Source organism: Stegodyphus dumicola, chromosome 3, assembly GCF_044657685.1.
Source record: "Stegodyphus dumicola isolate Sdum_Otavi_A_Nest chromosome 3, ASM4465768v1".
Lineage (NCBI taxonomy): Eukaryota > Metazoa > Arthropoda > Arachnida > Araneae > Eresidae > Stegodyphus > Stegodyphus dumicola.
Window position 1 is genome coordinate 122,170,910 of NC_140770.1, and position 17,350 is coordinate 122,188,259.

Genomic DNA, 17,350 nt, shown 5'->3' on the forward strand with positions numbered 1-17,350 from the left:
AATATGAAAAGGATAAAAATTTGTTAATTTTTTATTATATTCTTTACATTCCTTTGAAATGGAAAGTTATATTCTTTTCCTATATCATAATGAAATTTATGAGTAAGTTGTAATAAATACACTTATTTAAATTTGAACCTACAAATAAATTTTAAATAACCTAAGACTAATTATTGTATTAAGTGGAACTTGATTATACGAAAGAAATTATCTGAGATGGCACATCCAATATAAATTTGAAGGAAAAATTACCTGCAATTCTTTATCTAGTTTAAAATATAATATTTTATTCAAATTTAAAATAATTTAAATGATATTTTTGATTAGACAAAATGCCAAGAGAGTAATTAGTAAAAAAATATGATACAGAATAAAATTTCATTTCAATGTGTTATATTGCAAATTGTTAAATATATTTTAATTAAACTATATACTTTTATGGGCAAAAATATGGAACTTGAAAAAATAAAATTTATTAACAAAACTCTTTTATTTCAAGTGTATTTCAACTTTCATACTTTTTACTAATTTTTCTAATTCATATAGATGTGCATCATATATGTGAGGTACTAAATTTCTCATAGCTTCAGCTAGCTGAAATAAATAATCATCATTTCTCCCACTTGGTCCCTCTGAGTGAAGTATTTGCTTTGCAATTATATCCAGTGGAGCTGGACCTAAATAAAAAGGGTTGCTTGTATCTCCAATATATATTGTAATTTCAAATGGCTTTAATTCCTCATTATATGGATGGAATAATACTGTTTGCTGCTGATAACCATCCTTCTCTCTGAAGTCCAAGTATTTAATGACATCTAAAATATCATCCTCGGCTATTTTATAAGCAACTCCATAAACCTGGTCCTTCAAAGAAAATAACATTATTAGTAGTGCAAATATTCATATTGCACAAATGTTAAATGATACTGTGCAGGATAAAGAGAAATATCACTGTTTATAATAATTATTGTAAAGAAATTTTTGTAACTGCATTAAGTATGCATCAAGCTGATTTCTTTTGGCGAGCTAAATTATACTATTTACAATGTTAGTATTATAATTAATTCCATTGTCACAAATACAAAAGCAACGTGTAGCAAAAATAGAATGCAGTGACTTATAATAAAGTATGCAATGCAGAAGAGTGAATATCATTAAATCCATGATTTTCAATAATTAAGTAATGTTGAAATCATTAAAAACAAACAGAAGTCAAAAGCCTGGAACGAACAAGTGGCTAAGTATCTAAAGCCATGAAACATCAACAGATTGTCCAAGATGCTAATCTCTCCTATGTAGGGCTTTTTAAATAAGATTTGTCCGTTAAAAAAAAAAAAAAAAAAAAAAAAAAAAAATGTCCTATTATTTATTATGAAAAAATTATGAAAATTACTCTTTATAACTCAATAAAATGGTATATGTTAATTTAAAAGAGAAAAAATTATATAATGGATATACATACTGAATCACCGAAGCATTAGAAATACAGACTTCATACATTAAGGTATTAAATCTATCAAATGCTGGAGGACAGACAAAGGAGCTGTAAAATATATCTACTTTTGTAGTAACTCGTGAACATCATCTTATATAAATTAACAAGTTTTAATCTAAATACTTGAGCATCTGCATGAAAACTTTGCTCATGTAACACTTTGTAACTAGCCTTTACTGGAAAACACAGAGTTCACATCCATTCCAAAATGTTATTGATAGTAACATAATGGGACATCTGTATTTTACATACATAAATAGGTACTTCTCTGTTCTTCTTCTACTTTATCTGTTTCTAGCGCAAATAAAAATTTTAGATATCAATTTTCAATTCTAATACATTTGTAATATTTATGTTAATTGTAATCACACTGTATAATTTTTATCAAATGAAATTATATTTGATATGAAATCTGAAATATATACCTCTGGATTTGATGACGGTACAATAGTAACAACTCTTCCAGGCTGAAAAAGAAGTAAATTTTTATTTCAGTATATGTTATGAAAATATTCATATACAAAAGATGAAATAATTGCTTCCACTTTAATTTGTCATTCATTAAATTCCTAAAAGTACAGCTTTTAGGATATACTCATACTAATATTGTATTTCTTTGATCTAAGGTACCATAAATTTTAAGATTAACTTTTTTATTTTTGTATTACAAAAGGGATACCAAGGAAGTCATCCTAAGAAAACCAAACAAAAATCAAATACTGAAATGTAACTTACAAATCTTTTTATAATATAGCCATTTAGTAACAACAATAGTTATCTGTGAGTGTGTTACTCATTGTGTCCATTTGAATCTGATACGAAGCTGTTAATATCTATAGTTAATACTATAATTTACTTCACAGTGAATTTCATTTTTATGAACCATATGTACCTTACTTATCACATAATACAGAATCTCCTTAATTGCTAATAACTTTGGCAGTACAATATAATTTGAATGACAAAAGTGTGTAGAAGCAAACAACTGGGCGGCATGTTTAAAATACAAGAAATTTTAGAAAAAACTGTGATTCTAGCATGCACCCTATTTTGTTAAACATTTATATGGCATGAAAGCACATTTTAGAATTGAAGAAATATGATTATATGCAAAGTCAACTTAAACGGTTCCAATTAAGGTTGATTCTTACTAATAACTAATGCAGGTACTGTCATACATAGTTTTTGCTTTAGTGTGATTCAAGAACAAATTTTTCAGATTAAATTTTAATTCAGAGTCTAAATTATACTGAAAAAAGGACCAAAAAAAACTAAATATATTTGAAAGCATCAAAAAAAAAAAAAAAAAAAAAAAAAAAAAAACTGAATGAGAAAAAAAGTTTTAATAATGCGGCCTAAAGATCTTCGAAGAATTACTGATAGAAAAGACTAATGAAACTCTGTTGGTGTGAATAGCTTCTAATTTGGGTTAAACACAGAGGTGGGGTGTGTATGACCACACTATATAGAACTGTGAAACTGCTTATAAGTTATACAGTACAAAGTCTTTAATCCGGACTCGTCGGGACTTCGGCGATTCCGGATTAGGGGTTTTTCCGGATTATAGGTCATCAATTTAAATCTGTTAAGATGGCATGCAGAAATTATGAAATTAAAAATATGAAAGCGTAATTTATGAAATAAAGAGCAATTATGATCTAAAGAGTATCAAAATTTACAAAACAAAAAAGCTTAGTATTTATTTGTTTACTTTTTTAAATATTTATTTGTTTAATTTCAATGTAAGTTGTTTAAGTTGCTTCATTTTATGTGCTAATACTTTCTCTTTAATTCTATAAACAGACATAATTTCTTGTTCAATTACAAAGTTCTGCTGTTCAAGTCCTGTAATTGCTGTGCCGAGAATACCGACTAACTTGTCAATCGAAATTTTTTTCGTTTTCACTAACCTCTCTGTCACTTTCTTCATGCCATTATCCATTTTTTGCAGCAATTCCACTTTTTGTTTGATGGACATCGAAACATGCTTTCTCTTTGTAGATCCTTTGGCAGCTCCAGAATCCGAAACCCTTTTTGACATAATCAAAAGTTCAAGCTTACTTTTTATAAAATTGCTCTAATGGTCTGCAAAAAATAATAAGCCAGATCCAATTAGAAGATTAAGGAACAATGCAATCTGCAACAACTTCTAACTGAAATAGATAATTAGATAATTTTAGCCTAGCTTATACCGTCCGTTATACACTAAATGTGCATGTGTAAATGTATTATGTGCATTATTCGAGCATAAAAGTACTCATGAAACACAAACACTAAGATTTAATGGACTGTAGCTTTATTTCTTTTAACGTCTGTTTGGATGGACACTCTTGCCATCACATAGGTGCACCTCCCAGCTCGCAATCAAACATAATAATAATGGCCGCTAGCTAACCACGTTGTCGTTTTCTCCCATCGTGGTTGCCAGATCACTTCTGCCTTAACATACCGCCCGGGTTGGGCATTTGTTACATAGTTAACAATGACCAAAATTAAACAGTTTTAAATCACCATATAGTCCAAATCATTTATCAGAAAATTGAAATTGATACACATGAACAAAAGCAATAAACATAATTAACCACAGAACATGAAATGCACAACATCTAAATTAAAATACAATGCATATATATAACAATTTTTTGAACTCGGGAAATATACATGAAATTATGTAACATCTACTGGTAGTACAGCTAATTTAGTTATTGGTCTTTTTAAAAAACCTGACTTGGTTCTTACAATACAAACTCTAACCTTTTTATCCTTACCATAAATTACCTCTTCTATTTTACCCAGTAACCAAGTCGAAGTGGGCATGTTGTCTTCCTTTACTAAAACTATAGTGCCCTTTTTAACGTTATCCTTAGAGAAATACCACTTAAATCGTTGCTGTAAATGACTGATGTAATCATTTTGCCATCTTTTCCACAAATATTGCGTTACTTTAGTAGTGCGCTGCCAGCGCTTTAAAGAACTATCAGAAAAATCAGTTAAATCAGGCTCTGTTATTGATGTTAAAGGTCGCCTGACTAGAAAGTGTGCGGGCGTAAGAGCTTCTAAATCATTGGTGTCATTTGACAAAGGGGATATTGGACATGAATTTAAAATTCCTTCAATCTGGTTCAAAATTGTAAGAAATTCCTCAAATGTAAAAATCAATCGCCCAACTGCACGCTTAAGATAAAACTTAAACGACTTAACACCTGCCTCCCAGATACTTCCAAAGTGAGGAGCCCTGGGAGGGATAAACTTCCAATGAATTCTTTCAAATGTCAGATATTTGGTTAAGAATTCATCAGGGTATTTCAACAAATTGTAGAGTCGCTTCAATTCATTGCTAGCCCCAATAAAATTTCGAGCGTTATCGCTAAATAAGGTTGCGCATTTACCCCTTCTAGAAATAAATCGCTTCAAAGCAGCAATAAATGATTTTGTAGACAAATTTGAAACGATCTTGAGGTGGACTGCACGAGTCAAGAGGCAAACAAAAATTGCAACATAAATCTTGTGCACTACGCTCTTCTTTTGAGTTGTATACTTTATACCAAAAGGACCACAAAAGTCAACACCAGTATGGTTAAAGGGAAAGGATGGATTCAGTCTCTCTAATGGTAAATTTCCCATCTTTTGATCCAGCAATACTGGTTTTACTTTGGCACACGTAACACATTCTCTTACTATCTTTCTAGCAAGATTACGCCCACTTATCGGCCAAAATTTTTGTCTCACACTATGCAAGAGCGCTTGTGCTCCAATATGAAAGTTTCGAATATGGTAGTGTAACATAATTAAATGAGTCAGTTTATGATTTTTTGGCAGGACAGCAGGGTGCTTTGCGTTAAAGGGTAAGTTAGCTTCCTGCAGTCTACCACCTACTCTAATAACTTGAGATTCATCTAAAAAGGGACATAAAATTTTAACTGACTATTTTTACATACTTCCCTTCTCTTACTTAAGTTCTTGAATTCTTCAGGAAAGCAATTTATTTTCGCTTAACGAAACCTCATCTACTGTCAGATGACCTACTTGTTTTTCCTTGGATCTACAATTTCTTATAAATCTTAAAACATAAGCAAAAACATTAATTAATTTAGCATAACAATTAGTAATACTAAAAACATAATCCAAAAGAGAATTTTTAACAGTTACGGTCAAATTTACATTAGAAATAAGTTTCAGTTCGCGCACATAGTTCTCATTTGAATTTTCAAAGTTATTATTAACACTATAATTGATGACCTGTTGATGCAGAAAATTTGGTCCTTGAAACCACAAAGAGTTGTCAGCAATAATTTCCGGTCTCAGACCGCGAGAAATTAGGTCAGCGGGATTGTCTGCTGTTCTGACATGTTGCCAGCAGAAATCCTTAGTTAGCTCTTGGATACGAGCTACTCTATTTGACACAAACACTTTTAGAAGATGAGGAGATGTAGCAATCCAAGCTAACACAATTGTTGAATCTGTGTACAGAATAACTTTGTCAACATATAAACTCAAAGATGTTATTACCTTACACACAAGTTTGGAAAGGAGCTCTGCTGCACACAACTCCAGACGAGGAATGGTTATTACCTTGATAGGCGATACTCGAGATTTGCTGCAAAGTAAAGTCACTTTAACTTCGCCAATTTTAGAGACACAGCGCAAGTAAATTACTCCACCATATCCAAACTTTGAAGCATCAGCAAAACAGTGGAGCTCAATTTCTTTAATTGATTCTATTAGAGTGCAACGAGGGACTTTGATTTGTTTCAACTCTGGTAGGGCCTTTTGAAATGTCTCCCATTCTTGTTGCTCTTTGAAAGGAAGTGGATCATCCCACTCTAGATGTAAAAACCACAGCCTTTGCAGGAATATCTTAGCATGCATGATTACAGGCCCTAGGAAACCTACAGGATCAAACAGTTTAGCATTATCTGCCAAAACCGTGAGTTTTGTACAGATTTTTGGCGAACTAGACACAGTAAAACTAAGAGTCTTCTTCTGGATTCCATCTTAAACCCAGAGTCTTTACGGTGCTTTGTGAAGACTCTCCAAAACGATACTCTTGTTTTTCGAATGGAACTTGTTCTAAAAGAATTTTTTTGTTTGAGCACCACTTGTGCAATTCCATTTTCGCAGATTGTAGCATGTCTATTAACTGCCGCTGCAATTCTACAGCAGAGGTGACATTTTCTGCACAAGACAAAATGTCATCAACATAAAAATCGTTGAGTGTCGTTTTAGAAGCCAATGGATACTTATCTTTTTCATCTAAGGCTAATTGCTTCAACACTCTTGTTGCTAAAAAAGGCGCTGATTTTGTTCCATATGTTACCGTAAGTAATTGATAAAGTTTAGATGCATCATTCAACATATTTTTCCAAAGTATGCATTGAAGTTTGCGTTGCTCAGGATCTATACGAATCTGCCGATACATCTTGCATATATCAGCAGTGAAAGCCACCTTGTGTTTTCTAAATCGTAGCAAGATAGCAAACAGGTCATCTTGAACTACACCTCCATTCATCAAACAGTCGTTTAATGAAAAACCAGACGATGAAGGAGCCGATGCGTCGAATACCACTCGTAACTTAGTTGTACTGCTGTCTGCCTTATTAACACCATGATGAGGCATTATGTATTTAGGAGTTTCCGTCACACTCTGCATTTTTTGCATATGCCCTAACGCTTCATATTCACTCATGAACTCACAATACATCCTAGACATGTCAGGGGTTTTGTCTAGTCTCTTCCACAAATTATTTAACCGCTGGGTGGCTAATTGCGAAGAATCACCCAAATGAACATCTTGCCTTAATGGTAGCGTCACTACATATCTACCCTCAATATCCCTCTGATGGGTTTTTCTAAAATGCTCCTCACATTCTACTTCTTCTTTATTTTTTAGTTTGAGAGATTCTGTAACAGCCTTAATTTCCCAAAAGGACTTGATTAGTGAATTTAAGTCTTCTTCGACTTTCATAAATCCGCACTGAATCGTATTGCCTGAATTTGAACCAACATTTACACCGGTAGCAATGTATCCAAATACGGAATTTTGAAGAGTTAAATTAGAATTTCGTGGATGAATTTGATCAGCCTTCAATAGTTCATAAAAGCATTCTGCACCTAACAAGGCATCTATTTTCTGGGGCTTGTTAAAATGAGGATCCGCTAGTTTGATCTTTTGCGGAAGCTGTGAAAATGAAAATTTAAAATAATTCACTGGTACCAAATCATTAATTTTAGGTACAACAAAGAATTCGAGAGCACGGTGGTAATCATGCTTGTTTGATATCACAGCAGTAAGCTTGGATTTTACCAATAGAGCTTTTCCATTTAAACATGAAATTGATATGTTAATTTTACTCCCTTTTATTCCAAGCCTATTAGCGAAATCATAGGTGAAACACGAACACTGACTTCCGCAGTCAAGTAAAGCTCGACGAGCAATAAAATTCCCGCAAGAATTTTTAACATAAATAATAGCAGTAGATAGTAATACCTCCTTCGAAATCACTTGTGAAGCAGTTACAGACGAACCAATAATTTCCGAATTGTTTATTTGGTTGCAATTAGATAACATTTCAAAACATCTGGCGTCAGGGTTTAGATTCGAGTTGTCTACTAAAGGAGGGTCAGAATTATTAGCCGGTGCTTCCTCCTTCCTCACACAACTCGCTATAGTAGCAGGTGAATGCGAAATGTCTTGATTGGGAAAATGCAGTAAACTATGCTGTTTTTTCATGCATTTTGAACAGCTGAATTCTGAACGACAGTTCTTTGCAGTATGAGTCGGATTAAAACCCAAGCAATTAAAGCATAATTTATGTTTCTTAACAAATTCAAGACGTTCACTTACAGTCATTTTCAAGAAAGAATTACATTTATACAACTTGTGAAAATTGTTAGTTTTACAACAAATACATTTAAAATCTTGACCTTTAACATTTGACACTAAGGCAGTCACCTTTTGAATAGGTTGACCCTTTTTTGCATTAAACACATTAGATGACTTTGACGACTGCAAAGTTCTAGCATGATTTTTTAGAAATGTAATAAGCTCAGATAATTTAGGTAACTCACTTCTTTTTGAATCTCTTTCCCACCAAAGACGAGTGGAAGCATCCAATTTTTGCAGCAAAATATATGCAAGAAATGTTTCTGCAAATCCCTCTATTTTTTGGTCTAATATTTCCAGAGACCTTATACTTTCATTCACTGTGTCTACTAATTTCAAAATAGAAGACAGGCTTTCATTTTCTATGGGAGAAATTGACATGAAACGCTTTATCTGAGCGAAAACCTGATCACGTTTATTGGAGTATCTCTCTTCTAAAAAATCCCAAGCAATTTTATAGTTATTGTCACAAATTGTGACTGATTGAATAATCCTAGCTGCTTCGCCATGAAGCGATAACTTCAAATACAAGAGCTTTTGGGAATCCGATAATGCATTATTATTATGAATGCTTGAAATGAAAAGATCCCGAAAGCTTAACCAATCTTGAATATTTCCACTAAAAGACGGCAAGTTTAATTTAGGTAATTTCATACCTTGTGCACTGGTATTTTCAATCTTTACATTGCTTGCATTTTTAGCACTAAATTTTGACATTTGTCGTTTAACCTTAACCCACAAAGTATCGATACTGTCTTGAATAGTTTGTTGTTCAGTTACATATTTGTCAAACTCTTTTTCATCAACTATTACAAATAATTTATCAAAAATATCTGAACACTCATTATTAAATTTTGCACATTTTCAAAAAGTTGTAACTGAAATTCATCACAAGTATATTTTTTGAAATCTGATGTCGCTTTCGTTATATTTGACTTTAAAATTCTTCTCTTAATTAAAAATGCTTCCATAATTAACGTTAATTAATAATACCGAACATATGAGCAAATTCACTTACCTCCGTTTGAGGTAATCCAAATGAACCCGAAATTTGTAAATCCAAACACACACTAATTTTTATGTCGAATTCGAAGTAACATATCACACTTTTTTATCAATTTAACACTTCACCTTTAAGCTTTTTAACCAGCACTTTATCCATAGGCACTAATCTTCCTACCGGGTTGCACGGACCACAATTATGTTCGAGAATAAACATACTCATGAAACACAAACACGAAGATTTAATGGACTGTAGCTTTATTTCTTTTAACTTCTGTTTGGATGGACACTCTTGCCATCGCATAGGTGCACCTCCCAGCTCGCAATCAAACACAATAATAATGGCCGCTAGCTAACCACGTTGTCGTTTTCTCCCATCGTGGTTGCCAGATCACTTCTGCCTTAACATGCATGCCTAAATGCATATGCGCATGCATAAACGCATAATGTGTTTACACATGCGCAGAAAGTTTGTAGCTTTGAGGTCTGGATTATAGATCATTTCGGATTATGGACGTCCGGATTAAAGACTTTGTACTGTATAGTTATTCTTTTCCTTTTCAGTACTTTCCACTTGACATAAAATACAACTATTTCTAAATTTTTATTAAACTCTTATCCATAAGTTTTTTTTTTTTTTTTTTTTTTTATTGAGCCACAGTCATATAGACCTCACCTCTGCGTTCATGTTACTTATCTCTCACATGGGGGGGGGTGGCTTTATCACTACTTGAGTATCAAACTTGTAGAAGAACTTAATTCTAGAGGTTTGACATATGTCGGTAATATGGAAAAAAGTAAGAGAGAAATACGAAATGAATTTTTTTCCAAATAAAATGAAAAGTGAAGGATCTTCCTTTTATGCATTCACAGATAGAATGACTCTCGTTTTATATGTGCCTCAAAAATTAAAGTATTATTCTCACTTCTTCAATGCATCATTTGAAATCAGAAGACCTTGCAATTGGGAAACTAGAAATAATAACATTTTACAATTTGACTGAAGGAGTTATAAATGCATTGGATGAAAAATGTTCTAAATGTCGAAGAACAAGGCAATGGCCAATGGCCATATTCTTTAGGTTACTTGATGCAAGTGGAATTAATGCACATATAATACATCAATGGAAAAAAAACTGATTTTTTGATGAAGTTATAAGAATTAGTGAAACCACATATGGAACAGAAGCTTTAAAAGCCAACTGCGAACTGAGAAATAAAAATCTGCATTCAGAGATTGCTAAGATGTTTCCAGTAGAATCTATTCTAGCTTAGATGTAACTGATACCCCTTAAAAAGCATAAAATATGCTTTCTTTGTCTTCCTAGACTAAGAAGAAATACTACTTATCTATGTTTCAGCTGCAAGAATCCAATATGTAATGAATGTGCCAAGAAAATTTCCTAAAAATTGTGTTGAAAATGCTTAAAATTATGTGCTGTGGTTTTTTAATATTCTTTATATATTATACATTTTTTACATTATTTTATATAATCTAGATTCTGTAGATGGAAAATTTATTAAATAGTTTAGTTTATACGCATTTGCAAGTAATGGTGTTTATTTCATTTATTTGATAAGTGTTCCACACTTTTTTGTATAAATTTTTAATGCATTAATTTTAGTTTTAAAAATAATTATTTACTTCAATATAACAAGGAAAGTGTTTTGATGCTTATATAATAACAATAGTGCATTATTTTAAAATTTTATATTTTTAAAATGCATAAAATAGAGTGCGGTCTAAGAGACCCCTCCTCTATGTTTACGTAACAGAAAATGAATGTCTGTACTTAAGTGTTAAATTAATCCAGATAGCACAATGTTTCATCAGTAATAGCAAAAGGGTACTTGATTATTAATATAACCCTCTTATAAGAAGTCACTAAATTTTCAGAATAAACTAAATTCTAGCAACATGGACATAATAGCTCTTCAGTTTTAACAAGAATAGTTACTGTTTTTGTAAGCATTCTTTTTGTTGTATTCCATGTTCCACAATTTTTATAGAAAATCATAATATTTTCTGTATTAAACTCAATTTTAAAATATGTACTTAAGGGATTTGCCTACAATGAAACAAAATGTGATAAAATTTTTACAGGAATGGATGATTTTGCCTCAAATTTTCTAAAGAGAACAATTAATTTGAAACTATTCTTAAAACAATTGTCAAGAAATTTTCACCAAATCAAAAGAAACGAAAACCTACTTGTAAATAGTTTTGTTTGAGATAAAAACCTAATTAAAATACAAAGTACTTTTAACATTATTTTTGCCTTCCTCCCGTGAAAAGTTGGCAACTAATTTTTCATTAGGCTAATATGTGAAAGGCAATGGCCATTTTGAAAATGGTATCAACAAAATTTAAAAAAGCAAGAAACACCTGGTATTAAACTCTTATTTTTTTTCAAGAAATTTCTACCTTTAATTATTATTTTTTGGGGGATCACTTACCCATACAGTAATCAGTTTTCACGTAAAAAAAAAATCAAGGAATCGCACGAATTTGGTACTGTGTGCACTATTTTTCCCAATGTACACGGCAGTCTGTTTTCACTTAGAAAAACATCAGAGAACTGCACAAATTTAGCATCACGCAAAAATTCCGATTCATAAAATTTTATCTTTAAGTATAATTTCATGGGATGCAAATTTTTGCATTTGCTACTGTAGGAGAAAATGCCATATTTCTGAGGAAATACATCTTTTTCAATATCCAGCAAATTCCGCAGTCTCACTATGATTCCTTAAAAAAAAAAAATATATATATATATATATATATAATGTTTAAAAGAAAATATTAATCAGAAAAATGGTGGTCAAATTTTAAGTGGATTGCTAAATGAATACATTTTGCTGTTGTCATGAGTTGGCCCATTTTGGTGACATAATGCATTACCGTCTGAATATTTTTCAGAATGTGCGGATAATCAAAGAATCAAATAAAATATATGTATGCAATAATACATATGTGTGAGTAATAAATAATTTAGCAATTATTAGTCATCATTCATTTTCTTGTAAAAAAAAAATAGTTGCTCCAATACATAAATACTATAAATGCATTAAAATTTCATCTTCACACTGAGCTGAATGATTTAGCATCTTTTTATTTCATAAATTTCTTTGACAATTTTAAGACAGGTGAATTTCAGTTTATGGATCATAGTTTACAATATTATACATAAACTCTGAATTATTAATAAGAAAATCTGAAAATAATGAAGTTTGAGGCAAATATTACTCATTTTATTATAATTTTACAGCCATGTATGGTTTCAGAAATATTGATTTTTATAAAACATTATTTATAAGCCAAAACACCAAGCATTAAAACAATATCATTAGATAAGGATTAAAATGTTTTATGAATGACAAGGGTCTTTCCAAATGCAAACATAAAAGCCAGTAATATTTTGCAAAAATCTGATTGTGTGTGGGGAATTCTCTGTAATAAATTTGAAATAAATAAAAAATTCACAAAGTTCAAAGTGACTACAATATTATTATTATTATTTTTACCATCTGATAAAACATTATTCGGTATTTTTCCGTTTCGTCGGCGCAAACCTCGCCATTTCCCTTTCTCCGGCGCAAATCTCGCCAAGCAGACCTTATTGGCGACAACACACAGTATACACATAAAAAAAATGTTAAGAAATGTTAATTCTAAGAATTTTAAACATTTTTTTTTTATTTTGGAGGCGTAAACATTTTAATATCGTTTAGAATTATTTCAAATGGGTCTTTTGTGTCCTTTCGCCACATAAATTCGGCGAGGTAACTTTCCAGATGATGCCGAGCAGTTCCTCTGTGTTTCTTATTCCGCCATTTTGCGCTTCCCCATAGTCTTTCAATTTTTTGCGTGTGCGTTCCAGTTTCCGGATCTACAAAATTGTATTTATGGTTCACTTTGAAATGTTCGAAATTTTCCTCTTCCAGTTTTTCAGTGCAATATGATTTCCATGAATCGGAATATATTGTAGTTCCTTTTTCGATGTTTTCATTTATTGCCTCTAATATAATACTCATGGATCGGTTTGGCACCATCACAAGGAAACATTCCTTTGTTTCACGACAAACTCCACCAAAGATCCACTGTTGTGGTAAAATCCGTCCCGCGTTGTTTTTGCGCTTCGTGAACATACTTTCATCCACTTCAACGATCATACCAGGGCCTCCTATTTTGCGTTGTTGACGTTTAAGTAAACAATCCACACAAACCTCTCGCATGTAGTTATTCCAATCCACAACTGTTCCGTGACTGATTTTCAACTGCTTTTCACACCATTTAACTGAGGTTAATTCTTCACTCCAACCCTAAATGAATCTTAAACACTTCAAGAAACTCAATCTCGATGATTCAAACCATGTGCCTTTCCGTATACTTCTTTTACTGCGGCAAGTTGAAAGGTTGCAACGCCATTGAATTTCGTCTCCAAAATATAATTTCATTTCATGATTATTTTCACAAATAGCAATGTTAGGCAAAACGCCTTTCGCTTGAAAGAATCTGACGGATTCTTCTTCTGTCCTGGCCAAATCCCAAATTTTCATTGGTTTTTCATCCATTTTTGACATATTTGTAAAAGACGTTAATTTTAGAATTTAAAGACGTTAAATTAAAGATTTACTATGCTTTCATGGTATAACCTCTTGATTCGCAGTTTAATATCACGTGATCCCAAATGATCTCATCTCACGTAAAATACGCTACAAAAATCTGATTCTCTCAAGAATTATCTACATTAATTTCAAGTTAAATCTCAGTATGGAATACGAGTTTAAATGCAAGAATTATTTCAATATTATAATTAAAAAAATTCTATGTAACTGTATGCCAATATTGAAAAAAGAAGGTAAATCTGGTAATAAATCTCAGCGACTTGTTTTGAAAAAGTGCCGTGAAAGGTTATCAGCGAAGATATTCGCTTTGGCATCAGTTCTACCATTTTCGGCGACTTTATCGCTTGCGCCGGCGAAATGGGAAATTGCGCCGGCCAAACGGAAAAGTACCCATTATTCTAATAGAAAGAAAGGGTCAAGACCAAGAATTAACTCAGGAACTTGACTGAGAGTTATCCTAGATCTTATGGTTGGAAAATTGATTATTAAATTATACTGAAATGATTTCCTAAAAAATATGCATGATATAAAAAATTGCAAAGACTGTTTTTTACAATTCCCACCCATATACTTTTTGTAAAATCTACAAATTATTTCTTTTCTGAATTTATCGGAACCTGTTGCAAACAAATATAATCATATTATTTAATATATTTGGAAGCCAATGTTTTATCAGGCATCCCATTCAGTATTTATCTGATATTTGAGGTGTGTTTAAGAAATTTGTGGAATTATGTTGGCCGATAAAATTCTGTTAGGTTTTTATTATACTAAAGTAACAAAACAGAACTAGAGTTTAGTGACTACCATGTAAATAACTTTTTCTTTAATATGGTTACAAGTTTATGACATAAGTGATGTGCTATTCTCTCCTCATATTAAAAGTTACTATGATACCAATGATGTACGTATTGTATCATAATTTAGAATGGAAAATACCTAAAATGTGTATTTTCTGCCTTTTAAGTTAATTTTTCCTAGTAGATTCTGTGATTACATCAAGAGCTATTTAGCGTTATCACTTGTGGCTTTTAAAAGCAGCTACCAAGTTCCAAGTACCGCTGGATGCGCCGCTGATTAACTTGCAGGATTTGCAAGTTTTGTTAAAAGCAGCTACCTGTTCCGTTAAGCCTTTTAAAGTGCACACGAGAAAAATTAGCTTTGGATTCCTGGGAGTATCTCTGTACATTGTTTTCTTAGATCTTTACTTTGATGAAACATTCTAGCCAAAAAGGAAAACATAAATTATTAACCATATTTAGGTCCAGTTTCTTATGTATGCAATGCCATATATCAAAAATGCAAAATTATTTTAGATAAATGATGCATTCATTTTTGAATTATTTAATGAAAAACAGAATCATACATTGTATCAGCATATGTCCACTTGACTGCTCAAAATTAAATAATTATATGCAGTTCCATATATAAATGATATATGTATTTCCAACTATCATTATAATACATATTATTTTGGTCAAGCATGCCAACAGTTACAAAATGACATCATATTCTAAAAATTGACAGAATTATTAATTTACTTGATTACTCTCATGGCATTTTACATTAAAAGCACTTTGAAAGATCAAGTACCTAATACTTTACAATTGAGAGTATTTTCTAAAAGAGATCCTACACACAAACACATTTGTTATGCCCGACATTCTGTGTAAGTAACAGTTATTTTTAATTTTACAAAACTTTCTACTTTGCAGTTATTTTGCAAATATAAACTTACTGAACCAGGAATTCCACGATGATCTTCACTTCCTTGCCAAAATCGGCGTTTAAAACCTTTAATATAACCAATTATTTTCTGTTCATACGGAAAATTAATTTTCCACATTAAAGATCCATAACCGAAAATCCACATCTCTGAAAAAAGCATTAAAATTTCAAACTCTGAAAGAAGTTTACCCAAAAAAAAAAAAAAAAAAAAAAATGCAGGTGTTTACATAGAAATAAAGGAACAAATTCCTATTGCAGGAATTCTCAGCGGTGAAATGACGCTCATCAAAACATAAAAAAGTAAACAAAAATGCGATGACGATGCTTAACACACTTTAATAAAGCGGATTCATAAGAACACATAATAATGGATAACCTACAGTGAAAGAATTTATTGCATTAAAAGAGACTACGAAACAGTTTTTATGAAATGGATACAATCTTGAGTTTGCAATTAAGTAAAATTACTAAAACATGCAATGAAAAATTATTATTGTTTTTATATTGGACTGCATTTCATGATCTTCCGGGAAGATGATATCAAAAGTGGCGTCATTACTAAGCAATGTTTCCAATGTTGTTTTGTAGCCAAAGCGTAGCGTCACAATTTTCTTTTGGAAAAAAAGTAAAAAATATATTCTACCTTTTCGGAGTTTTTCATTGTTATTGTTAATGAATTACAAATGTGACAGTTAACATTTTGAAAGTAAAAATGATAATAGTTATCAAAAGAATTATTAAAGTTTATAGTATATCAGTATTTTTAAAGACTTATGAATAATATTCATAACTGTTAGAATAATATCAATACAAATGACAATAATTGATTTTTAACAGTAGTTCTGGCAACATCTGTGATTATGACAGGTGGGTAAATTCTGTACTTTAAAGTTTATCGGTTTTGAAGTGTTTTGTGGGCGTGTGTCTTGGAAAGTAAGTTATTACCATATCTTGTTTCTTATATGTTGTTTGAAAAAAATCATATTCTCAATCATCTATAGCTGACTGTCAAAAAATGAATTAATATGATGATAGCTTGCGTATGAAATCTTTTTTTTGTACGAGTATCATTTTCGCGATCGTATTTTGAAAGTACTTTTAAACACTTTGTGAATGTTTAGTGCATCTGTACTCATATTATTTTGACAAGCAGATTTATACTTTGTATATTTCTCTTAATTAATAGCTACATACAAATTTTAGTTCATATGCCATGCAAGAAACGATTTATTCGCTGTCGTTTTCCGTGTGTCACTGAGGGATATAAACAGAGTTTCAGACATTTGTTTATGCTGATTTATTCGCTGTCGTTTTCCGTCTGTCTCTGAGGGATATAAATCGAGTTTCAGACATTGGTTTTTGCTGAAAGTATTAATAAGTTAATTCCTATTGTGTCATATTTTTTAATACAATGATTAATATCAAAAGTTGACATTTAATTTCTCTTGCATGCCTTTACTTGCATTCTTTGATTTAATTTTAAGAATGTTTGACCTTAATTTATTAATAATACTATTGTACTCGTAAGGACAGAGACAGGCGAATATTGAGTTTAACATACTATTTTTTTTTTTCCTTAACATTCATTACTAGTAATTTATTTTAGCATTGAC

General features: G+C 31.4%; 2 protein-coding genes across 4 annotated transcripts in view; one reads left to right on the top strand and one right to left on the bottom strand.

Moving 5' to 3' along the window:
- The window catches only part of Rala (Ras-like protein A), a 157,827-nt gene that overhangs the window by 54,480 nt on the left and 85,997 nt on the right, over positions 1–17,350 (top strand). The window contains exon 1 of one of the 2 annotated variants that reach the window (XM_035360654.2): positions 16,524–16,670. The exons of the other annotated variant lie outside the window; for it this stretch is intronic. The gene's annotated coding sequence lies outside the window, so the exon portion shown is untranslated. Of the gene's footprint in view, positions 1–16,523; positions 16,671–17,350 lie in introns of those variants that run through there. 2 annotated transcript variants of the gene reach the window in all.
- Positions 452–16,105, bottom strand: LOC118189936 (putative glutathione-specific gamma-glutamylcyclotransferase 2). 2 transcript variants are annotated; one of them, XM_035360658.2, is made up of 4 exons: positions 15,965–16,105; positions 15,748–15,884; positions 1,921–1,962; positions 452–864 (listed from the first exon to the last, which is right to left on the bottom strand). In XM_035360658.2, exons 2-4 carry the CDS (start codon positions 15,880–15,882, stop codon positions 490–492), a joined length of 552 nt encoding a protein of 183 aa, XP_035216549.1. In that variant the 5' UTR covers positions 15,883–15,884; positions 15,965–16,105; the 3' UTR covers positions 452–489. The 2 variants fall into 2 exon arrangements, with proteins under 2 accessions (XP_035216549.1, XP_035216548.1); XM_035360657.2 differs by lacking the exon at positions 15,965–16,105 and having other exon boundaries at positions 15,748–15,949.